The sequence below is a fragment of the Seriola lalandi genome, unplaced genomic scaffold (assembly GCF_002814215.2).
Source record: "Seriola lalandi dorsalis isolate HSWRI2012SDOR001 ecotype SW California unplaced genomic scaffold, Sedor1 jcf7180002054898, whole genome shotgun sequence".
Classification (NCBI taxonomy): Eukaryota; Metazoa; Chordata; class Actinopteri; order Carangiformes; family Carangidae; genus Seriola; species Seriola lalandi.
This window is the reverse complement of record NW_019525450.1, coordinates 969,906-995,479: the sequence shown is the minus strand read 5'-3', so window position 1 is coordinate 995,479 and position 25,574 is coordinate 969,906. Positions and strand designations below refer to the sequence as shown.

At 41.5% G+C, this 25,574-nt stretch overlaps 1 protein-coding gene across 1 annotated transcript in view; it reads left to right on the top strand.

Annotated features, from left to right (window-relative positions):
* tshz3b (teashirt zinc finger homeobox 3b) overlaps nt 1-25,329 on the top strand; it is a 41,690-nt gene extending 16,361 nt beyond the window's left edge. The window contains exon 3 of the mRNA XM_023429708.2: nt 19,891-25,329. Coding sequence (XP_023285476.2) covers nt 20,525-23,545 — 3,021 coding nt within the window. The 5' untranslated portion in view covers nt 19,891-20,524 and the 3' untranslated portion in view covers nt 23,546-25,329. The remainder of the gene's footprint in view (nt 1-19,890) is intronic.
* The last annotated feature ends 245 nt before the right edge of the window (nt 25,330-25,574 follow it).

The following is a 25,574-nucleotide window of genomic DNA, read 5'->3' as shown; positions in this document are numbered from 1 at the left end:
CCCCTGACACCTTTTTGATGATTTGACAAAGTGGCAAATGTCTTTGAGGAGAGACTGTCCGAAAGCGTGCGCCCTCCTTCCTCATTTAAAAAATCACGTCTCCCAGTGCACATATCATAGATCATTGTACCTGTTGGTTTCCTCCTTTCTGCTCTTCTCTGATGTCATGTTTTCAACTTTTGTAGCTGTAATCGCTTCTGTCTAAAAATCATGGCAAGATACTGAACCCCAAATTGCCCCCGATGTATAATCGGTGTGTGTGTGTGTGTGTGTGTGTGTGTGTGTGTGTGTGTGTGTGTGGTAGAAAAGCGCTATATGTGCATGAAAAAGCACTGTGTGAATGTGGCTTCCATTCAAAAGCGCTTCAAGTGGTCGATAAGTAAAATCCGTTTACCATATAACTGGTTGGCATCTTGGAGCAGTAGCTCCACAACTTGACTGGCCTGAGTCTGTCAAGCTGGTGATGTTAGCTTGTATCTTTTTTTGAAAAAACAAAATTTAGTCCTATAAAAGCTTTACATTACATAAAAAAGATTATATAATAAGGATGGATTTTTAGTAGTTTCTGAAACTCTAAAGATAAGTTTGAATTCTCGCATGGAGAAAACCCAGAAATTCTTTTCTATTAGTACCAAAACTTTCACAATAAACTTCAGAAAATCAGAAGTATGCTGTAGTGTATTTTCTTAATAACACACATGAACATTTTTGTGTAAATATGTAGATAAGGTTAGTTAGGAAATGTGCTCAAGAAAAACTCATTTTAACTGTATTCCTCCATTACTGTGTAAGGACATAGGTCGTATCCTTCAGGCGTGAGTTTCACTTAAAAGCATCATTAGTATAGAACATGATATTTGTTTATTCATGAGTAACACTGTGGTCAAAACATAAGTGATTTTTTTAGTTAGCTTTTAGAGATATAGCATTAACCTGAAAACCTTATTTCCAAAAGAGACTCATTTCAGTAGAAATGAAAGAAGGCACATTTTTATCATCAATCAAAGTGTGTTTCTGGTGTGTGTGTGTGTGTGTGTGTGTGTGTTCATGTGTACACTTTGCTTGCACGCTCATCTCAGCCTTCATATGTGCATTTACATCAGTGGTGAAGTATTAGACAGGATCTCTAGCCTTCTCCTCTGTGTCACATCTTTGATCTCCCCAAGCCGGGTCCCCGTGTGTTTTGACATCCCTCATTTTCTCACCACCATTTATTATCTGGAGTTTATACAGAGCTAGCACACCGATGGAACCAAATGTTCTGTACACACAACCAGCCAGACTTTGAGACATAACAACAGCATGGGAGAGAAATACACAGACGGAGAGAAACAGACAGAGAGACAAACAGGAAGACACAAAGAGATTATCTTGTATTTCACATATCCAGCTCATTTTAGGATGGGTCTGGAAGGGTCTCACTGCACTGAAGATCATTTATATTTCATGTAAGATTTTTTTTTCAGAATTAGCTACAAGACCTTAATTGAAAAAAGATGTTGTCTTAGATCAGGTACCTCAAGTACACCTCCAAGAGATCAGTTTAAAATCACACAGTCTCTGACATCACTGTGTGAAATATCTCTAGAATATATAATGATCTATGAAAACATCTTATAGTTTAGACTTTTAGAATTATACAGAAGAAAATGAAAGGTACGCTTCACCCAGAAATGATAATCTTCATATCAGATACTAACCATGTTTTACTTTGAATGGCAGATAAAAGGTGTGTATTATGATGCATAGTTACGTGTCATAGTTAGCGACCGTAGTAATTATGACGTGTTAAGGGAGTAAGTCAGGTGACTTGGTAGATACATTAGGAGGAGGGTGGGGTGGGAAGAACCTTAAGGAAGCACTCGTTTTAACAATGAACCAAATCAAACCGTGACCGTACCACAACCTTAACTGCTGTTGTTATTGCTACCACAAAGGTCTCCTGCTAGTACGCTCCTACCAGTTTGTTACCATGACGACGAAGGTTCGGCATGTCTGCTGATGGTATGCTCCTACAGGTCGTATTAGTGATACCATGACGATGAAGGTTCAACATTTTTGGTGCTAGTATGCTCCTACAGGTTGTATTATTGTTACCATGACGACAAAGATTCGGCGTGCCTGCTGCTGGTACTCCCATGGGTCATATACAAAGGGTAGGGACAATCGACTTATATGGTGGTGTTCGGTTGGAGGACTCACTGGTATTAGAGGTTGTTTATAGCTTTAATGTTGCTAGGCTAGCTAGTTTCTATCTGTCAGTTTGTTAGCATCAAAAGCGCCCAGCAGGTGCAGTTTAATTTACAGGGTTGTTCTTCTGATTAAAGTTACCTGTTGCTTTAGAATGAAAGAAATAAATCCCTAAAGAATGAAAAGCAGAAAGTTTCTCGTGATATTTTTAGTGTAGCAGTGGGCCAGGGACAGAATCATCTGTTGAGTGGCCAAGAATCAAGCTGACAGAGAACATCTGTGGTCCGAGAAAAGAAAACTTACACAAACTTAACAGGGTAGTTAAGAATAAAAAAAAAAACAACAAAGAAAAGAATATTATCAGAGCTGTAATTGAGCTGAAAGTTTTGGAAACTACCGCACAGTCATCATTCTCTTTAAGACGGTAAAATGGAATATGAAAGACCAGTCAGCTTTCATCTTCACTGTGTCTTATTTACTGCTAAATAACTCCATTTATTTTTGATTTTTCTTTTTTTTCTGGGTTATTTTGTTATTATTGATTTCCAATGCTGTACAAGTTTGAGAAGACTTTTTTAAAATGTGTGTGTGTGTGTGTGTGTGTGTGTGTGTGTTTTTTTTAGCTCTTATCACTCCACACTGAATTCTGTGATGTACTGGAATGACCACATTGACCTGGGAGTGTGGAATAAATGACTAAACATATATTTAGGTAAAGTGATTAGGCTGCTTTCAGTAACACAAAATGCAGTTCTAACATAGTTTGCAGTGCAGATGAAGACAGATAGTTAGACTAAACAGATTGACAGATACTTACCCAGGTAGTTAGGAATGTATGTAGCTATAGCTATGTGTAGCTATTGAAATACACAGACGGGTGGAGGGAGACGGAGAGAGCAGCAGCAGAGATGGAGGCAGCAGACAGAGCATCAGTCAGCATTTAACATTTTGCTTTCTACCTTTTCTGGCTCTCTTCCAGGAATGATTTAGCCTGAAGCCTTGCCCCAGGTTATAACCAGTCTCAGTCTCTCTCTCTCTCTCTTTCTCTCTCTCTCTCTCTCCTTCTCTCACTCACACACACACACACAGAAATGACACAGAAATGAAAGTCTCTGTTTTGATTGAACTAAATGAAAGAACACGGGCTATTTAAAGGCACATTGGCATCACAGAATCACGAGCAAATCCACCGTGGGGATGAGCAGAAAGAGAAGGGAGGGGCGTGTAAGTGTGTGTGCCTTTCATTAGCACTTATAACCTAGTCAATAGACACTTGATTGGCTAACATGTAGCTATTGATTCATTGACCAGTATAAGCTAGGGTGTTAAACAACCTCACCATACACAGATACACTGCGACTGTATGAGTTAGATCTACATTTACAAGGCCTGAAACAGAATACATTTTCAATGATGTCTTCCATTTAGTCTGAATTTTTAATTCTAACCCTGAATGAAATATAATCTGGGTGTGCTAAAACCAAAACGGGAAGGGGGGGGGGCTGTATTTCTGAGAAATCTATTAATTGCTGAGCATTCCTGGACTCTAACCAGTCATGATTAAAAAAAAAAAAAAAGTCTCAGTATTTTGTGTTAAATAACTCCCTTATGTCATATGGGCTTCATTTCACTTGGCTGTGCTATATGAATGATCACCACATGGTTTAAGCCAAAACAACCATTACATATCTCAGTCAAGAATTTTGGAGATTAAGACTGATAGATTCAGTCCACTCTGACCTCCATCGTTGGAAGATGAAGCTGCGTCAAAAAATTTAATAGAACTAATTTTTGGACTCAAACGCGCTGTGAAATGTTGAAATTGAAATTGAAAAGTATCCAGAGGCTTTGACATACAAGCTTGGTAACTTCAATGAGGATGTAAATAAATATTAAAATGAATGAGCATTGAATGTGAGATAGTTTTGTTTGCATAAAATCAAAAATGCCCAGCACTTATTGAAAGATAGAGGCTGCGTCAAACCATGTTTCTTTAAGTTCAGTTTTAAATGAAACATCTAAATCATCAACATCTGTAACATGATATGGGAAAATACAGTGCAACACTAATCATGTAATTTCTTTGCATCCCTTCAATTTGAGCTCATTCAAAACCCCAAATTGTCTCCTTTTGGTGCTTGTGCATTTTTCAAAAATTGCCTGGTCAAATATGTCAGTATCTCTTTAGATTAATGCGACGCAATGTTTTGGTTCCGGTGCCCCGGGGTGATCGGGTACAAATCCAGGTTGTTTTTTGTTTTTGATGCGATAAAAAAGTTCCTTCACCCCTATAACTGAGCTAAGAGCGATCCGGACATCTGGATCTGATGTCTGTAATTAAAATACGCACAAGGGTTTGAAGTAGTTTTCTAAATAAATGTAGGTATGAACTGATTTTTATAATCATTTTATCAGCATCGTTGTCTCAGAGTGGCAGTGGCTGTGTGTGTGTGTGTGTGTGTGTGTGTGTGCGCGCACTAGTCTCTTCCTGTCAAAGAGGAAACAAAGTTAGACATAGTCCTAACAAGACTCAGTGTTTGTGGATTCCATAGACCTTATACAAATGCAGACCAGCACACACACACACACACACACACGATTACACATGTACAAAAACACATCTTACTGACAGAAGAGTGTCTGCATGTGCGTGTGTACCGTGTGTCTGTGTGTGTGTGTGTGGGAGTTATGTTGTAAATCACACTAATCAATTGTGGCCTGTGTCAAGGCATGCCAGACAAGGCGAACGGTCTGTTTTACATTGGGGGGGGATGTGTGTGTGTGTGTGTGTGCAGCTGTCACATGATGTCCTGCACACAGCTGTCACAAATCACAGTTATGTGTCTCCTGCACCACAGTTACTGTATCTATCATGTTAGTGTGTGTGTGTGTGTGTGTGAGATGTACAAAGCTGAAACATGGAGAATCTTCATGATACAGTGCAGCGGTGAAATGGTTTGATGTACGAGGCTGAATTGGTCTTTTTTTTAACTTTTTTTTTTTTTTACGTTTTACGATTCACATCCGATCACAGTCTGTTTATCGTCAGTCAGGGTTGAAAGACTTGCTCAAGGGTTCATTGGCAGGGATGAGACATTGGCAGTCAAACGTGTATCGTAACCACCATCTTCCACACACACACACACACACAGACACACACACACACACACACACACACACACACACAATGCATCACACATCAGTTATATCTTTTAGGCTGCAGAAGAAAGGGCTTGAAAATATTCAAATATTATTTTTTTTATATTAATACATTAATATTATATAACATATTAGCAGTTTGCATAATTAAATTGAAATTGAAATGAAATCCTACATCATGCAAAAGAGCTAATTAAAACAAAGTTGTCACATTGACATTTAAGGTGTGTTGATTGATCATAATGTCATGTTATGCATTGAGTAACATGGAAAACATTAACCCGTATAAGTTGCTGGTAGTCGGGGCGCCTCGGTGGCTCACTTGGTAGAGCGTGTACCATTAGGACTCGGTCCTGCCCATGGGTCTGAATCCGACCCACTGCCCCAGCTACACGTTTTCACAGTCTAGCCTATTAGCTTGTTATATATTGTTGCTTAATGTCACGATAATTACAACCTACTGTATCGTCAGATACTAATAACTACTAATACTCCTGCTCTGATACCACTACTAGCTAGATGTTTGGTTAGCTATATAGCCTTTGTATTTCTTACTGGGAACCTCTTAACTGGCATCTTGATGTTCTGTTAATCTGGCGGTGTACTGCAGTGTTTGAAGAAAAAACTAATTAAAAAAGTGAATTAATGTTTTAGTTGTAACATTTGCCATGGATATTTATCCCTTTATTAATTAAATATTAGTAGATTTGACATATAGAAGCCAGAATATTGGTTGTGTAGTTAGACAAAGCCTTGTTTGCCTTTTTGTTCTACCTGTAGCCGGGGTCATGTGCCTAGTTGGTTCTTTCATATACTGTGGTGTTTTTACACACACACACATACACACACACACGCACACACACACACACACACACACACACACACATCCTTTTTGACATTGTATGCATGACATTAAAAAGACCTTTCTTCTTTTTTTTTTTAGCTGGTCTTCAGGCCTAATTACATGGCGGTTTCCTTCCTGACATAATTCATTGCTGTCTGTGTATTTACCGTACTGCAAACACACACACACACACACACACACACACACACACACACACACGCTGTGGCAGACACACACATCCAACGCTTTGAAACTGAAAACCCATCTTTCCCCCTTGACCAACTCACACACTCACACAAACACGGAACCGAATGGCCAAGAGGAAAGGTGTTGATGGCTTGATCCATCATGTGGCATACGCACAGTTCGACTAACACACTAACTACATATCAAAGCCAAGGAAAAAAACCTTGTTTTAAAACTACCTACAGCTCTCAGGTTGCATTTTAATTGCATGTTACTCCAAAGATGATGAAGGGGGAGAAGTTAAAGAGTAGAAAAATCAGCATGGCTTTGATGGAGAGTTACATGCAGAAGGTCCCCAAGCTACAGCATCAATATTTAATGGAAACGTAGCTTTTTTTTTTCTTGAAACTATGGAACAATGTGAAAAGACAGAAGACTTTGTGGGACTGCTTTTTGTATAAACAGGTCTCAAAATTAGAATTGAAAAAGATTTAAACGCCATTGTAGGACAGTATTTTCTTCAATACTTGTGTCTGTGTGTCTCATTTTCATGTGACTGTGGAATGGCTGCAACTTAATTGTCGCTTATGTTTTTCTCTTTTTCTCTCTTCAATTCATGTTGTGTTTATTGGCATGGGACACACCAGTGTTTGCTGCCAAAGCAAAACAGAAGAACAGACACTGCAACGAGAATAAATAGGCACTAAAGTTACATGCGATATATTTGGAAAATAATTGCGAGGGTGTTAATGACAGTAAAATGAGTCAATTCAATGACTGCTGTAAGTGAAGTGATGAATGATGAAGTTGAGTATGAGTATTTGGAGACCTTGTGTTTTCTCCGTGTCCATGGCATCCTCTCTGTCTCTGCTGTCATCACACAGTTTAACACATATTGACCGGTTTTATTTTGAAATCCTGGAAAATACGTCCCTGTAATTTTTTGTGTGATGCATGCCGTGCAGAAAGTTCTTCTTATGACAGAGCGAGCAGAGGATGTTGACTGTGTTCATTGTAGCTACGCCTCATTGGCCAGGAAATCTGTCATTTTCTATTTGTCTGTACATACAGAGAAATAGTAAGATTATGCCTTTCATACATGTGCAGACAGTATTAATTATCATATTATACTACATAGACCAAATTAACTCCTTAAAGGTCCCATATAGTATAAAGGTGGATGTCCCTGTGCTTTGATTATAAAGCAAATACTGTGAAAGTATCGAAGCCCTCAGTCCACAGAGAAATGCACACAGGCTGTATTTAGAAACTGATCTTTAAAACCAGCTGTCAGTTCTGTAACTTTGTGATGTCACAACAAAGCCACCACCGCTTTTAGCCCTGTCACAAGCCCGGCCTACCCACGTCCACCATCCAACCTTGCAGCATTTGGTTTCGTTGAGTGTTTACCTGAAATCTGCTCTATTTTTATTATTATTTTTATCACTCAGAAAACAGTGAGCCAATCAAAAGAGACGCTCAGAGCCACCTATCTTCTGAATTGCTCACCAACCTTGTTACTAGAGCTCCAGAAAGAAGCCTGAGAGAGGAGATATAAAACTATATTGAGATGGTTTTTGGTTCTTAAAACCACAAATATACCTTCTTATGGATTTCCAACATTTACATAAAACACAGGGAAAAGTGGAACATATGGGACCTTTAACATCTTCACCCTGACTTATAACTCAAGGGCCTGCATATCTAACCTTGCTTAACCCTTATCCCAACCTTACGGCAGACTGAGGCAAACTGTCCTCCCTTCATATGATTACACTCATCCTCCTCTGCTCAGAAGAACATTTGTTTCTAATAAATATAGAATTACAACTCTAATTCGGACAGTCGCCTTAAAACCCAGATTCATAAATTCCACATTTTCAAACATGTCAGCATAAACGACAATCATACCTCCATTTTTGTACAGGAATTGGAAAGCCAGTGAAAACAAGGCCACGCAGTGTAAGTATGCGTGTGTGTGTGTGTGTGTGTGTGTATTCACGCGCATGGCCACACTGAAGCCTGTGTGACTCTAAGCCTCATTAAATGAGCCCCCATACACGGAACTGGCGCTGTAAACATGCTAATATTTCTTAATGGCACTCGCCTACATTGATATGCATGTGAACTCTAGACCGTTAACCCCCTCTATCCCACCCCACCCCACCTCATCAACAAAGACACACACACACACACACGCACACACACACACACATACACACTTGCCACCATTACAGGGGCCCCCAAGCTCTCTGTTTTTCCATTAATATCAAGTGATTGAGCGTAACATTAGCAGATAAAGCAGAGACTAAGATGACATATATGCCGTGGATGGAGGAATTAAAGCCTAATATAATCACTCGGCCTTGCATAGGGAGAAACCATCGCTCGTCACTATGCCTGACATTTTGATTTCCAGCGTTTCTGGCGCGGCATGAGAGAGGGAGGGACGGACGGGGACTGATTTCTCTTTTAAGTGAACGGATACTTAAGTGATTGTTCAAAAAGGGGGTTCCCACACACACACTTTTAACGGTGTATACAAAAAGCACACACTTGTATAAATAAACATCTATGGACACAGAAGGTATTGATCCTATACCTCTTAGGAAGGAGGTGTGTATGTCTTGGGTGTGCGCGTGTGTGTGCGTGTGTGTGCTAGTGTGTTTGTGTGTGTCTTTAAGCTCTTGGTCCGGCTGGTTATTTTCAGAGCAAGTGGAGAGCACATCAGTTTTTATTAGCTTAATAAATCACCTTTGTTGTCAATCAAGCAGCAGAGAATAATTGGATATGGTTGAAGCCTTGCGTGATGGATTATAAATCATTCAAGATTAAATTAAAAGATAATGCACAAACTTAATGGTTTGTGTTTTGCAGTCTAAATTGCCTTGGAGCAGTGCTGTTTTCCAGCTTTATTGCCAGCTGTTTTTTTTTTTCTCCCTGTAAGACCCCTTCACATTTCACACCTTTTATTGCTCAGACAGAGCTTCACCACTGCTCTTTTACATCTGTGTTTGATTTGTTCTTACTAATTCATTTTTGGGAATATTTCTTTGTGGACGAGATGCATTTAATTTTTAGATGCAGGAGGATTTTAGTGTCTGTGTGTGTGTGTGTGTGTGTGTGTGTGTGTGTGTGTGTGTGTGTGCGTGTGGATGATGAGTTGACACACATGCATCCTGTTGTTTTATAGAGATTTAAACATCTTTGACTTACATTTGCTTTCAATCTGTTCTCAGCAGATGCACCTCAGGCCTGTAGCAGTGATAACACACAAAAAAACAAAACAAAACCAAGTAAAAGGCATTATTGCACAAGAGATGAAAGGAAAAAGAAAGAGGAGACACACAGGCAGGCAGGAAGAGACAGAAAAAGAGCTATATCATGTATATTAAGCTCCGGCCAGTGAATTTAAGTGTGTCCGTTTGCGTTTGAACAGAGCAGGCGTTATCATAATCGCCTCCTGCCAACTTGACAGGACCTTAAAGTGATCCTGTCATTTTATTTACACCCAGACCACTGTGTGATTTTCTCCAAAACACACGCACACACACACACACACACACACACACGCGTATACACACAAATGTTCTCCGTTGCTAACTTCCCTAGCGAGCCCAGTCGAGTAGGTCGGATGACATCTTTTGATCAGAGCTGTCCAAAGAGATCAGAGCAGACTGTCAGGTAATAGATACCCAGCAACTAACCAGACTGCGCTGCAAAGAGAGTGTGACTGTGTGTGTTTCTGACAGTGTGCATGTGTGCTTGTGCATGGAAACAGAGAACATGGACAAGTATGCCCTCTTATTTTAGCTCATTTTACTTCTGCAAAATGCAGAAGCACTGACATTACTGCATAATTGTTGCTGGCATACAGCTGTGTTTTCCTTTGCAGTGTGTGTGTGTGTGTGTGTGTGTGTGTGTGTGTGTGTGTGTTACATTTATTATTTTAGTTCCTGTATTGTACATTATGGTGTTTTCTTGTGTCCTATTCCCACTTGTATGTGCACCCCTGCCCTCTTGTCAAGTCAGACTGACCTGTGACAAAGACCATGGAATTAGGGAAAATGCGAAGGAAAAATGCGTGTGTGAAAGGCAGACTGGAGATGGTGGAGGCAGGAGGAGAGAGAAATCAAGAGAAAGAGAGAGAGAGAGAGAGAGAGGCAGGAAAGGGGCAGAAAATGGTGGTAAGAGGAGAGGAACGGCACCAGGCGAGTGTGAGATGAGGATGGACGGAGTTCAGAGAGGAGAAACAAATGGGAGATGGTGGAAATGATGGATCTTGCTTCTCTCTGAACACCCCACTGTTTTCATTCTGTGTGCACACACACACACAGACTTATTCACACAAACATTCACACATCCCCTGGGATGAGAACTCATGACCTTAGGCTACCTTGTGGGCTTTGAGAGTGTGACTGCTCCAAGTGAAAGCTATCTAAATAACAAAGGACAAGCAGAGGATCATTCACTGACAGTCACCAGCTGATGTGTGTGCAAGATATTGTTGCCGATGTGTGTCTGTTCTAAGGCTGTCCCCTAAAAGTCAATCAGTCGATGCATCAGTGAAGAAGACCCCGAGTTTTTAAGAACCACATATATGATGTCATATAATGCTCAACTGGGTCAGCACTGTTACTACTGCTACTACTACCACAACTTTTCTTAATGAATGGAGACACAAATGATACAGTCAGTGTAAATGTCTGGTTGAAAACACCCATCCCCTCCTGTGTGAGGTGCTGTATAATTTGTGGCTGCTCCATAACAACTTGGATTTTCCATAGTTTCTGCAGAGCTACTGTGCTATCAGATTACTAATCACAGATATCAGATGGATTACTATTGATATTATGTATTATACATTAGTAATTGTGACCATCAAATTAACAATTCTTGCACATGCTTTGTGCTAAACCCTATCTATCTATCTATCTATCTATCTATCTATCTATCTATCTATCTATCCATCTATCTATCTATCTATCTATCTGCAGGCCGCTGGTTCAGAGCACTGACACCTCCGTTCCACTTACAGCGTTGAAGTTGTAGCAAGCATATAACATTCAACATTTAGCAAAATGTATAAATAAAATGATAAATATGATGCAAGAAGGGCAAATTAATGCAAGTTGACTAAAACTGAAATCAATCCGTGAAGTGCGAGCACACATGACGTAGCTGACAGTGCTCTCTTCACTTAAATTCAACAGCAGGCCCCCACCAGCATCTGGAGTGAGTGTTCCTTTAACATCACATTTAACATGGATTCCCTAAGTGGCCGGCTGGTTGTTTCAAAATGTGTTTAATGCACACATTAAATCCTCTTCCTGTTCATTTCATTCAGTTAGTGATTAAGATTTAATTTTTATTGGGCTTGCAGCAGACTCTGAAGTTGAAAGGGGTTTCTATCAATATGCATCATATACGCATAATAATGCATGAGTGCTGACTCAGTCACTATTTCAGCTTCCATAATGCGTCATCTGAATTTAGCCAGTATTGTCATGATTTATTCACACTACTCACCCTTAATGGGAGATATGTATATTTTTTACGTAAGGGTTTTTTATTGTCTGACCACCTTTTGACTGGTTTCTCAACCGCTTCTCTCATATTCTTTAACATAAGATGTTGAATTTGATGGTAATCTTTGTTTTGTTTTTTAAATATAATTTCACTTATTCCTTTACATCTCCTCTCCGTAATTATCTAACAGTGTCACAGTGATAAGAGGTCAAGCAGAGGCTCAGTGCTACGGAGCTACTGTATGTGTGTGTGTGTGTGTGTGTGTGTGAGAAAGAGAGAGAAAGAGTGTATACTTGTTTTACTCATGTTGTGGGGACATACAGTAAGTCACACACATACGCAGGCACAGGTTATGTTTAGGTTAGTGTGAGGCAAATGTTGGATATTATTACTGTTTGTATAAGTCTCCAGGAAATTCATACAAGTCAATGTAATGTCCTCTGAAGTGATGGAAACATGTGAGGTTCAGTGCTACGGAACTACTATGTGTGTGTGTGTGTGTGTGTGTGTATGTGAGGGTGTAAAATGTTCACCTCTCCCATGTGCTTGTACGATGCCAAGAGTCAGACTTAGCTGGAAAAATACTGACTTGATAATTAGTTGGCGCACAGTTCTTTACACTTTTTCTACCGCTCTTTATAAATAACTGAAAATCGCTGCTTTTTCACCACAACTCCAACACACACATTCCCACAGTTATAAGAGTCAGTGCTTAGGTGTTAAGTTGACATTCTTAAGTAGACAAACTAATTTTAGATGATGCTGCATTTGATTTGTACAAAAAAAAAAGAGATTTGCTAGTAAATACAGGGGAGACTGCTTATAGTGATCACATCTGTCCAGTTCAAACCGACCTCCATCCACACATTTTGTATTTTTTTTACATGAATATAAAGTAATGGAATGGACAGCTTTGCAATTTACTGATTTAAAGATAAAGTATTATAATATGTGCCATGGTCCTCTGCTGCTCCAAGCCTGGTCGGAATGATGAGGGTGAAAGCATCACACTCCACAAACACACACACACACACATAGGCTCACACACAGGCTCACACACAGGCTCACACACACTGGACTTACTGTATAGTGGGAGAGGAGGTGGGGATGGTCGTTACACACTATGGCTCTAAAACTTCGTACAAATAGCTTAAGCGTATGACAGCTCGCAGTAGAAGGCTACAACTGTCTTACACTCTTTGTTCCATATGTTGTCAACTATGAAAAGACCCAACACGATTACTAGGAGCAAATTATTTCACCAGAATTTGTATAGGGATAATTCTGTCCCGAGCGTTTTGATCCATATGAACAGCCGATCACTATAACTGTGATCACTATAAGCAGTTTCCACTCTACTACATGTGTATAAATACAGCACACACACACACACACACACGCATCAGTGAGTGTGTCAGTAGCTCTCTAGCCCAGGCATACACTCTTGTATTGGCACTGTAACAGCAGCATGTAAATACACTGTCAGCAGCTCCCCAGCTGAGTGGCATGGGGAGATGATTAGCCAAGCTAACACTGTTCACACACACACACACACACACACACACACACACACACATTTACGTTTACATACACAAGCGTGCTACAGCAGGATCTGTGTTTCTGAATAATTGCAGTATTCCAGTGTGTTGCGATGCTGCTGCAGCCACAGACAGACACACTAACTGTTGCCACTCCAAATCTAATCTCCCCTCTCTCATCCTCCCTCTCTCTCTCCCTTTCTCTCTCTCTTGCTAACACCACTGCCACTATGTGCTGTATATGCTAATATTATCTCGGCTTTTTTGAAAGGCATTTTGCATATTTCGGACTATCGTGCTGTTCATTACCACTTATCAGTACGGAGCTCGTTCCATATAAAAATAATTCATATACAGCACAAACAGATACAGGCCTGAAAAAAACATATATAAAATACATTTTCGAGGGATACCTCAAACAAAAACATATCTTGCAAGATGAGTACAATATTGTCAATACAAACACTGAAATTAAACCCAAAAACAGTAGAAATCCTTTCCGTATATGATTCTATGAAAATGAGGAATATTAAAATATTAAGGAGAATATATCACTCTATATGTACACACGATAAAGTAGAGCAGAGGTCACAAAAGAGGTGAATCACGGTCCGGATTCAGACCCAAGCGTCCCCAGATATAGAACTTATAAATTACTGACAATTATTACATTTTGCCGAAGCGTTTCTAATGTAATCGGTGCAGCTTTTCTAGCCTTTATGGCACTGGTCATGTGATGCTTCTCAGCCAATCAGACAACATCGGAGAAATAAGTGGGGAAAAAGTGGGAAAGAAAAGAAAGAAAGCTGTTCGGTTCTTAAGATGTGAGATGAGACTGTTGGTTAACTGTTGGACTTAACCATGAAGACGAAAAACAAGCTACACTTTGTATTTCATTTAGTAAAAATAAAATCCGACTGTTATGAAGTTATGACTTATTAAAGATGTTATTTTCCTAGAAATGCCAAAAAATATATAGCTATTATTATATTATTGGATAGGGAATATATAGGGATAATTATATATACTGTACTATATATATATATATATATATATATATATATATATTCATTTATTTTATACACATTTTACCTTACTGGAGCTGGAGCATTGAATACCCTTGAAGTAGAGGAACGTAATGTTAATTTTGATTACCACAGACACATTGTAGTTTCATATGCTGGTTTTCGCAGGACTCGCGATAAAGTATTCATGTGTCTCTGGCAACATGAAGAAGCGATTATCAATGTGTCATATTCCAATGATACCGTAAATATGTTGCAAGTCTGGTAAGTCATGTAGCCGGGTGAAGGAACAGCTCAATTCGTCAGGCGCCCGGGTCGATCGAACACCTCTGGGGATCAATGGCGTACCTCACCAATCCCATGGAGAGACATGCCACTTTAACTGCTCTTTCTGCACACACACACACACACACACATACACACACACACACACACGCAGACAGAAGCCACCCCACCAATTTGTCTGTGCATGTCAAATCACAATAATTAAGCATTATCGATCTCAGATTCAATTAACTTCATTAACGTGGGTTGCACTGGTGATTGGGGAGGGATGGAAATGAGGAAAGGAGGGAGGTGAGGGTGGAGATTATAGGATCTCATTAAGTGGGAAATGGCAGCAGGGTGGATGCATGTCACACACAAATATCTATAAACACACTCTCACATAGGGTGCATGTGGAAAAATCTGAATGGGATATGTGTGTGTGTGTGTGTGTGTGTGTGTGTGTGTGTGGGGGTGTCACTTTCATCTCAGGCCAAGAGACTTGTCTGCATCTTTCTCTCAACAAAAATGTTGCCCTACATGAGACTGATGTGGACAATCTGTCTCTCACACACGCGCACACGCACACACACACACACACACACACACACACACACACACACATTGAAACTGCGAGGTCTAAGCAGAAGTGTAAACAAACAACGCTGACGTGCCTGTGTGTCTGATAGGGCTGTTAAGTGGTTATATAAGCATGATAAACTGTTTCCTAACATCATAACATCTGCAGAGTGCATAAGCATTTCCTCACAGACAGGAGCACAGAGACAGAGTTCAGAATCAAGACTTCATAATCTTTCTAAGTATTTCTGATACGGCTGTAAATCCAAAACAATCATTTACTTCCATTTGCTATTATATGACAGATTTGTAATTTTGTTCAGATGTCAAGAATAATTTCTGAGCCCCTTCCACCTCTCCCAGAATCCACTGTGGTGTTTGCTTTCTTGCCTCGGTTTCCAATCTCTCCCGGCCCGTTCTCCTGAAAACAAGATCAAACCACACTCTTCCTCCCTGCTGACAATTCATCTGGAACCCTCTCTGCCTCCCTCTCTCTCTCTCTACTAATTAAAACAGCACCTGCATACCTGGTGTGTTTGGCCCTGGCTTCTTCTACGCCAGTGGTTTTTTTTTTTACGTGTGTATGTGTGTGTGTGTGTGTGTGTGTGTGTGTGTGTGTGTGTGTGTGTGCGTGTGTGTGTGTGTGTGGCCCTAGTCTTGACTTCCTTCCAAGCCCTTCCTCCCTCCTCTTCCTCCTCTCCCCTCAGTCTCTTCTCCTTCTCCCACATAATAAATGTGGTGTCTCTTTTCTCCTTCTTCCCTTTGATTCGCACCATAAATTCTGCTGCAGCTTTATTTGACTGCATTTGTTACTACAATAAACACAATAACGGAGAAGGTGCGGAGTGACCCGTTCCCTCATCCACACATACACACACAAACGCAGTGAAACCATTTTGTATCGAGTTTTTGGTCAATAAAATGGAGAGAGGGACAATGAACAGCCACACTCTTGAACCCAATAGGAATATTACAGTGGATTTCTATTGGGTCAAAACAAATACGTCTGCTGGTATGTGAGGAGTACACATCAGTGATTCCCACTGAGGAGTACTTATACTCCATGAGGTACTTCTGCAGATACCAGGGTATATGAGGAAAAATCAGGGTAATTCAGCTGATTGGAGAAAAATTTAAATGCAGATTTGTTACCATTACAATACATACAATACATTATTGTATTTACGAAGAAAATAATAAATAAAAATGATAATGATGTGATTTTTGTTGGGGCTTGTATCAAACAAACATGTTCCTTTCCGTCTGGAGGAAATGATTTCTAATCTCTAATCTCCACAATGCTTCATTGATGGTTTGTTCTGACACATTTGACCATTATCAAAAAAATAAATAAAAATTGCAGCTCCTGCAATTTGAATATTGCACTTGGCCATGTTGCAATTTCGATAATATTTCCATGAATTGTTCAGCCCTAATTGTCACAATAACCAATAAACTACCAGCTCCGACAGGCTGACTACACAGGACAGGCGTCAGATTCACCGTGTGGTGCGATGGAGATTTTGTGAAGCTTGCAGTGAGGTCAAACAAAACGTTAAAAGCATCTAATACATTGTTGAAACGTCCATCTTCTGCCACTCCAAATGGTATTTGCATGAACATAAACGTGACTGAACGTACTAAAGAGAGAAACATCAATGCCTCTATCACTGTGTTGTGTGTGAAAAAAAAAAAAAAAGATTAGTGTAATAATATCCATTTTATGTCACCCTTTGCAACTGCCAGCAGGGCTTTTGGTGGGTGGTGACATGCTGAAAGAAGACAGGTTCAAAATGAACCTACATGACACATTTAAAAAAAGAATACTATGTTGAAGCAGATATTTATATTAAACTGGATGCAATCAACAGTCTGCAATATTTTATAATGCCACAAAACGGTGCATACAGCTGTGGATGAACCGAAAACTGTCATTGTAGCCGATTCAATGCAGGTTATTGTATCAATGTATTGTGACACTAAACCTATTAAACATCAAAATGTTTTCCTTATTTTAACATCCTCTGCCTCAAACGAGTCCAGAAATCAGCTGTGTGCTTCATGTAGGTGGATGTAGCCTACACGCCGAGGTTTCATTCAGCACATCCCGGTCCCGCTGTTTTCTCCCTGATCCTCTGCATGTGTCTCTATACATACCACACACAAGGTACACAAATCAGCACACACACACAATTACACACGCTGTTCTTATCGCACAAAGGCAGTTAATTTGAAACAGAGTGTGTGTTTGTGTGTGTGTGTGTGTGTGTGTGTGTGTGTGTGTGTGTGCGCGTGTGCGTGTTGTGTTTTAAAGGAGATTTCACATTGATGTTTGGCCTTGATGAGAGCACCGGGCTGCTGTGTTCGTCTGTTTCCTCAGCCAGAGCATTGTTCTCTTAAACAGCTGTCGTTTTGGCTGATTCAGAACAGATGGCATGTACATGTGGGTCTGCTTGGCTGCATGTATGTGCAAGCGGGTGGATGTGTCTCTGAGACAGAATGGGGGAGAGAGAGAGAGAGAGACAGGGAGAGAGAGAGTAGAGTGTATGTGTGTGTGTTTTACATCCATAAATGTTAAAACGTACAGTTGAAATGGGTCGTCAAGGTTTTAAGATTGTTGTACTTAACAATAAAGTAAAAGAAACAACAGTAAATGATGCAGTGTGGATAGGGATCAGGTGACCCTGCAATTTTTTAACCGCACATAACAGCATTTAATACAAGATAACGTGTGTGAAGTGTTTCAAATGGATGCTTTTTGTTGTACTGAACGCTGGAGCAGACTGCATGTTCAACAGAGAAGCTCCTGAGATTGCCTGAAGGCAAAGAGTTGTTATACTACAGCAGTTACAGTACAACTAGTGTGTGTGTGTGTGTGTGTGTGCGCGCGTGTGTATGTGTGAGCATGTGCGTGTGTGTGTGTGTGATGTGTGATGGGCTCTGGGATATCTGTGTCTCTGTGCATCTGTTTATCCCACGGCAGTGTCGTATCATCGCCGATGGCAACCAGTGGCTTGACAATGACAGAGACTCCTCTCTGTGTTGCTGCTGATGCAGTACTAACACATACACAAAGACACACACACACACACACACACACACACACAGAACTTGCACTGCTCAGTAATAGATGGGAGTTGGCAAAAGCTGAAGTGTGTTGGTAGCCCGTATTTTCCTGTGTTTCCAAGCCCTTACTCTCACATAACTGTAGGCATTATTTAGAGTTTTGGTTTCAACCTAGTTACCTCGCACATATTTTTCCTCTTTTTGTTGTGTGTGTAAGGAATTTCACCGTGCACGGTTTTACTTTTCTTTTTTTTTTTCCGTTTGTGTGTCTTTGAAAGTGTTAGATTGTGACTGAGTATGTGCTCCTGTGCCACACCCATCCAACTGACCGGCTCACCCCGTGTTTACATACCATGTTAGATGAGTGATGACCTGTTACAACGAGGAATGCTAGGCACAAGCCCACTGATGTTCACACCTACACTCACCTCCTTTGCCAGCGTAGCTGCTCTGTGTATGCCCGTGTCTGTGTGCCGTAGCTTCAGTTGTTATTCAGAAATCCAGCCTTAATCTCAAAAGTGTGAGCATGCAGCATTTCTCATCTGATGTTGTTTTATCCTTTTGATAGACTTATTAACAAAAGAAAACATTCATAGATATACAAAGAGGCGAGACTGTGATTTGTCTTGATACATCTTTTCTCTGTATGATTTCCATTGTATTAATCTTAAACTAGAGGGATTTGAATATAAATTGAAAGCCTCAAGCCCAGTCCCCGAAGCTAAACTGTAAATAATAACTCTAAACTTTTTCTAATCTTTGGTAATTGAAGCAAATGGGTTTTGCGGGGAGAGATTTGTCGCAGGCAAACGTACATACATTCATTTTTATTTACGAGGAGGCGAGGGCTGAGCAGTGTAATGAGTGAAAATGCATGCTTAATTTAAATGGCGAGTGTGTCTGTTAGGGAATGCATTAGAGTCTGCAGAAGAAGCGTAAGACATATTAATTGACAGACAGGAACCGCTGTCTCCGAGGTTGATACAAGTAATTTATTACTTCAGAAACGAATGCCACCGCCAGAATGTGCTTCATTAATTTCAAATTTAGTTTTAATTTCAAGCTGTTGCCCCTTGAGAAGAATAAGGTGGCAAGTTCTATTTGAAGACACATTTTCCCCTTTCCCTCCCTCCATTTTTCTCTTTCCATCCTCCATCTCTCTCTCTCTGTCTTGCTGTCTCTGATTTTCTGCAATACAGAACAAAGACCTGGGGGTGGAGAGAAAGAATGGGAGGGGGTGGCGACTTGATTCCAATTTGAAAACAATGTCAATGTAAAAAGGGGGAAGTTAGAAACAGAATTACTCCAAGTGTTTATGATAGGAAATACTTTGCCTGTGAATGTCACTGGATGATTGCTCTGTTTCCTCTGGAGAAAGTGTGAATGCCAGAATCTTGCATTTCTATCAGTTCCCCACTTGGTGATGAAAAGGGAATACAAAATTGAGAATCTTCTTTAGATATGCTGTCAGTGTGGTTCTAACAAATCTCTCTCTCTCTGTCTGAGCAGCATATGTCCCTGAAGATGAGAAGGAAGCAGCGCTGTTGGATGAGGACCTGGATGGAGATGACTCAGCTCAGGAAGGGGAGGAGCCTGCTGCCAAGTTCCTATGTCAGGACAAGGACTTCCTTCTCAAAGACAGGCCAGGATCTACTGGCTTCCATGACTCCCCTAACGCTGCTGACTTCTCTGGTCAGGAGCTGGACAGCGAGTCTCACGTGAGCGAATCCAGTGACAGAATGTCTGATTTTGAGAGCTCCCCGCTTAAAAATGAGGACGACATCCTCCTCTCTAAAGAAGCCTCAAACGCTCTGTCTCTGTCTTCCACCTCTGCCATGATGGCCGCTGCCAGTGCCACTGCCACAGTAAGTGGAGATGAGGCCATATTAGCCACAACAGGGTCTGTGGCTGACAGCCTAGAAAAGATGAAGGCTATTTACACCTCCTTCCTGACCAACTCATATTGGTCTACACTGAATCTGAACCTGAGCCAGCCCCCTGCAGAGAAACCTCCTCGCAGTCACAGCAGCAGCAGTAGTAGCAGCAGTAGCAGTAGCTGTGGAAGTGGAGGCTATGACTGGCACCAGACAGCTATGGCAAAAACCCTCCAGCAGGCCTCACAGAACCACACAACAGACTGGGCATGGTTCAACACCCCACAGTGGCCGTATCCACAGCGTCTACAGAACCCAACCTCTTCAGTACCGTCCAGCTGTACCGGCAGAGCTCCAAGCTCTATGGCTCCATATTTACTGGTGCCAGCAAATTCCGCTGTAAGGACTGCAGTGCAGCCTACGACACACTAGTGGAGCTCACGGTGCATATGAATGAGACAGGCCACTACCGCGATGATAACCACGAGACAGATAGTGAGGGTGCTAAACGGTGGTCAAAACCCAGGAAGCGTTCCTTGCTAGAGATGGAGGGGAAGGAGGATGCACAAAAGGTTCTGAAGTGCATGTACTGTGGGCACTCATTTGAATCCCTTCAGGACCTGAGTGTCCACATGATCAAGACAAAACACTACCAGAAAGTGCCTCTGAAAGAGCCTGTTACACCAGTGGCAGCTAAGATTATCTCCACGGCTCGAAAGAGAGCCCCCATTGAGCTAGACATCCCCAGCTCACCTGACTCTAATGGAGGGACCACGCCCAAGCCCACCTCCCTCAGCGACTCTAATGATATACTCCAGAGGGTCACCAACCCTTACATCACTCCTAACAACCGCTACGGACACCAGAACGGTGCCAGCTATGCCTGGCAGTTTGAGTCCAGGAAGTCACAGATCCTCAAATGCATGGAGTGTGGCAGCTCTCACGACACACTGCAAGAGCTAACCGCTCACATGATGGTGACCGGACACTTTATTAAAGTCACCAACTCTGCTATTAAGAAAGGCAAACCCATTATAGAGTCGTCCACCTCAGCCCCCACGTCCAATTCAACAGTTGAAGAAAAGGTCCAGTCTGTTCCCCTGGCTGCCACAACCTTCTCCCCTCCACCCGCCCCAGTGCCTCCTCCAACCAGCATCTCCCCCTCTGCCATGGCTGTGGAGATAAAAAAGGAGGAGAAGGAAGAGGAATGCACTAAAGAGCCCATCATCAACAACGGTAACAATCTCAACAAGGAGAAGAAGGCAGGAATGGAGGAGGAGGCTGAGGAGAAGTTTGATATCTCGTCAAAATACACTTATTTGACTGAAGAGGATCTGGATGAAAGTCCAAAAGGGGGTCTTGATATCCTCAAGTCCTTGGAGAACACAGTGACCTCAGCCATCAATAAAGCACAGAATGGCGCTCCAAGCTGGGGTGGATATCCCAGTATTCATGCTGCCTATCAGCTTCCAAACATAATGAAGCTCTCTCTGGGCAATTCCGGGAAGAGCTCTCCCCTGAAATATATGTTCCCTGGAGGGGAGATCCTCTCTCCCACTGGCAAGAGCCAGCCTCTGATCTCCCCTCCCAGCCGCCAGACCTCTCCATTGCCCAAAAACAACTTCCATGCTATGGAGGAACTGGTCAAGAAAGTGACTGAGAAAGTGGCTAAGGTAGAGGAGAAAATGAGAGAGCCCAGCGTTGGTGTGAGGGCATCTCCTCTGAGACGTACCACGCCCTCACCCTGCAACAGCGAGGCAGCGGACTCAGCCCGAGGAGAGTCCCCCAAAGAAAACAGAGCAGGTGGTTGTAAAACTCCCGAGAATACAAATGGAGTGGAAAAGGTAGTAGGCGATGGAAATGGAGCCAATCATGGAGATTCAAATGGAGATATTTCCATAAAAGAGTCTGTGGAAAATGGAGTGGAGTCAGCTGCTGTGACATCGCCCCTGCCTGCCTCCATGACTGGAAGTACAGCTATCATTACAGACCATCCACCTCCAGAACAACCATTCGTCAACCCTCTCAGCGCACTGCAGTCAGTAATGAACGTCCACCTGGGGAAGGCCGCTAAGCCTGCCCTGCCCTCCCTTGACCCCATGAGCATGCTGTTCAAGATGAGCAACAGTCTGGCAGAGAAAGCAGCTGTGGCTGCTTCCACCCCACCAGCACAGACCAAAAAGCCCAGTAATGACCACTTAGACCGCTACTTTTACCAGCAACATCTAAACAACGACCAACCCATAGATCTCACCAAAGGCAAAAATGCTGACAAAAACAGCAGTAGTGGTTCTCTGGGTTCGACCGCTCTCTCTTCCACTGCTTCCACCCCGTCCTCGATTCCTCCCCATTCCACTGTCACTATGACCAAAGCCTCAGCTGCAGTAGCTTCCTTCATGTCCAGCTCCCCTTTGAGAGAAAATGCCCTGTCAGACATTTCTGACATGCTGAGGAACCTGACGGAAAGTCAAGCAGTCTCCAAGTCCTCCACACCTACCAGCCAGTCCGAACGCTCTGACATCGAAGGTGTTACACAGGAGGAAACAGAAGATGTTTCACCAGCCCAGAAACGTAAAGGCCGCCAGTCCAACTGGAACCCTCAACACCTCCTCATCCTACAAGCCCAGTTTGCTTCCAGTCTGAGACAAACAAATGATGGCAAGTACATAATGTCAGACCTGAGCCCACAAGAGAGAATGCACATCTCCCGTTTCACTGGCCTCTCAATGACTACAATATCCCATTGGTTGGCTAATGTCAAATACCAGCTGAGGAGAACCGGTGGCACCAAGTTCTTGAAAAACTTGGATTCGGGTCACCCAGTGTTCTTCTGCAGTGATTGCGCCTCTCAGATCCGCTCACCATCCACCTACGTCAGCCACTTGGAATCCCATTTGGGCTTCCGTCTGCGAGACTTGGCCAAGCTTTCTGGGGAGCAGCTGCTCAGCCAGATATCACAGCAACACCATCAACAACGCCACACCAAAGGACTATCTGAAAAACTGCTCTCTAACCTTCACTCATCCAGCCACCCTTTACCCTCCTCTTTACCCACATCCATATCCTCTTCCTTACCCATGTCCCTGTCCTCGTCCTTAACCACCTCGCTGCCCTCGACTGAATCCCCGTCACCCTCCCCGGATGATGACGACAGTGGGGCCATGTACCAGTGCAAGCTCTGCAACCGGACTTTTGCGAGCAAGCACGCGGTCAAGCTTCACCTGAGCAAGACTCATGGGAAGTCCCCCGAGGACCACCTCATGTATGTGTGTGAGCTGGAGAAACAGTAGCACTGGCTGGGGACAATGCTGCACTCTTTCATAATGGCTCACTCTTTCTTGCTCTGTCTCTCTTCATCCTTTCACAGACATTTCTTTCAAAGAAAAGAAAGGATTATTAACGTGATGGAACTGCACAAAGATGCCATACAACTACTGCTTTGAGTTTTGGCACATGGTTTTAAATTTTGCATTGTAGCAGTTTTTTTTTTTCTTTGTTTCAGTGTGGGGTAGACTCACTCTGGTCCAACTCACTCGATTTTATGATCTGAGTGTGTGATGTGATCTCCTTTGATAGGACTAGTGAATTTTTTCATAATGTGCAGATGGGGGCTGTTGTCATGGGAAGACACAGTAAATGAAGGTTTAAAAAAAAAAAAAGAGATTCTAAAATGAAGTGGTATGTATTTTGTGTACATGGAAATTAAGTTCCTTTATATTTTGGCATCACTGGGGTGTGATAAGCTGCATGCATAAAATGAAACAGTTTAGTTAAACATTTTATAACTAAATCTGTTGCACTTTCCATGATTTTTTCTCTTCATGTTGTCACTCTCTCCTGCTCGCTCTGTCTTTGTTTTTTCTTTTTTTCTTAATAATGTTTTTGTGCTGGAGTCAGCATTTAAAATTTAACCCTCTGAGTACGTCAAAGCACTTCTACACCTAAGATCCAAACACTATAGACTGAAAGATTTGAGATTGGGAATTACTGAAGCTATTGTTGAGAATTCGATGGACAATGTGTGCATTGTTATCTGCGATGAACTGTTTCCCAGACATAGAGTGTGCTGAGTCTAATGCTAGTCTTCATCTTGGGCTTAATACTTGTCTGGAAGATGCTCACAGGACATTGTAGGAAAAAAAGTATGTAGTAAAAAAGAAAAAAAAAAAGGAAATCTTAAGTCTTTTACTTTGGTCGATCAGGGACCTATATTAATTCAGGTCTGTGTAAAATATGTATATAAAAAACATATTAAGTAATTCCTGTCTAAATTATGCATCATTTCTATATTTTTAATTTAAAAGGATTATGACTATCTGCTGGTGCACATTATATGAAGACGTAAATAAAATTGTTTTGCACAATAGTTTTATAAATGTGTTATTTAATCAAAGGATACGAAAAAAAAGGGAGGTAACAAAGGGATGACAACAGGTGAATCTTTTTATTCCCGACTCGTGCTCAAAGGGTTAAAGACTCTTTTTACCAGACACTACTCTACATGTGCCGCTGTATGAACACTAAAAAGATATTAAAGGTTGTACAAAAAAAGATGTTACTTTATGAAGATATTTCACATGTAAACTGTTATTTATAAGCACTCTTGGTTGTTTCATATCGTTGAATGCCTTTTCGATTGGTGTTTTTTTTCTTCTTTTTTTTTATTATTATTGTTATTTTTTATTTTATTTTTATTTTTTTTGTTCTGTCTAATTGCTCTGCCATGATTCCACACTGCAGCTTTATCTTTTTGGGATATGAAAGGTAACCATGGTTACACTAACCCCTTGAGTGACAAGTTCTGCTACATTTTTGGCAGTTAATTTGCTGAAGTAACTGACAGCTGCCAGTGTAGAGAAATAAAAAAAAAAAGAAAAAAAAAAAACTTATGTGTAAAATATTGGCATGTAAACAGCACAGATACTGTTATGCATTCTGTGCCGTTAGTCTTTTTCATTTCGTTCTTTCGTTTTCTGTTGTTGTTGTTCTTGACAATGAACCCCCATTATATGACTTCATATAACCTTGTTTTCTACTGCAGCATTAAAAAAAAGGAAACTGTTTTTTGCAATAATGTGTGTGTGTGCATCGTGTGTGTCATGGCTATCAATTATGTGTGTGCTGTGCAGTCCCTAATGAGCACATTAGACTGGGAGTGTGTCAACGTCTGTCTGTGACGAGCTGCAGACTAGTTTACAGTGAGTGGCAGCAGTGGGGCCGTGTGGGAGGCAAACACGCACGCACACACACTCTCATACACACAGACATTCAGACATGCAAACAGACACCATCATTGTTGGGCACTTGAATAGCCTCTTC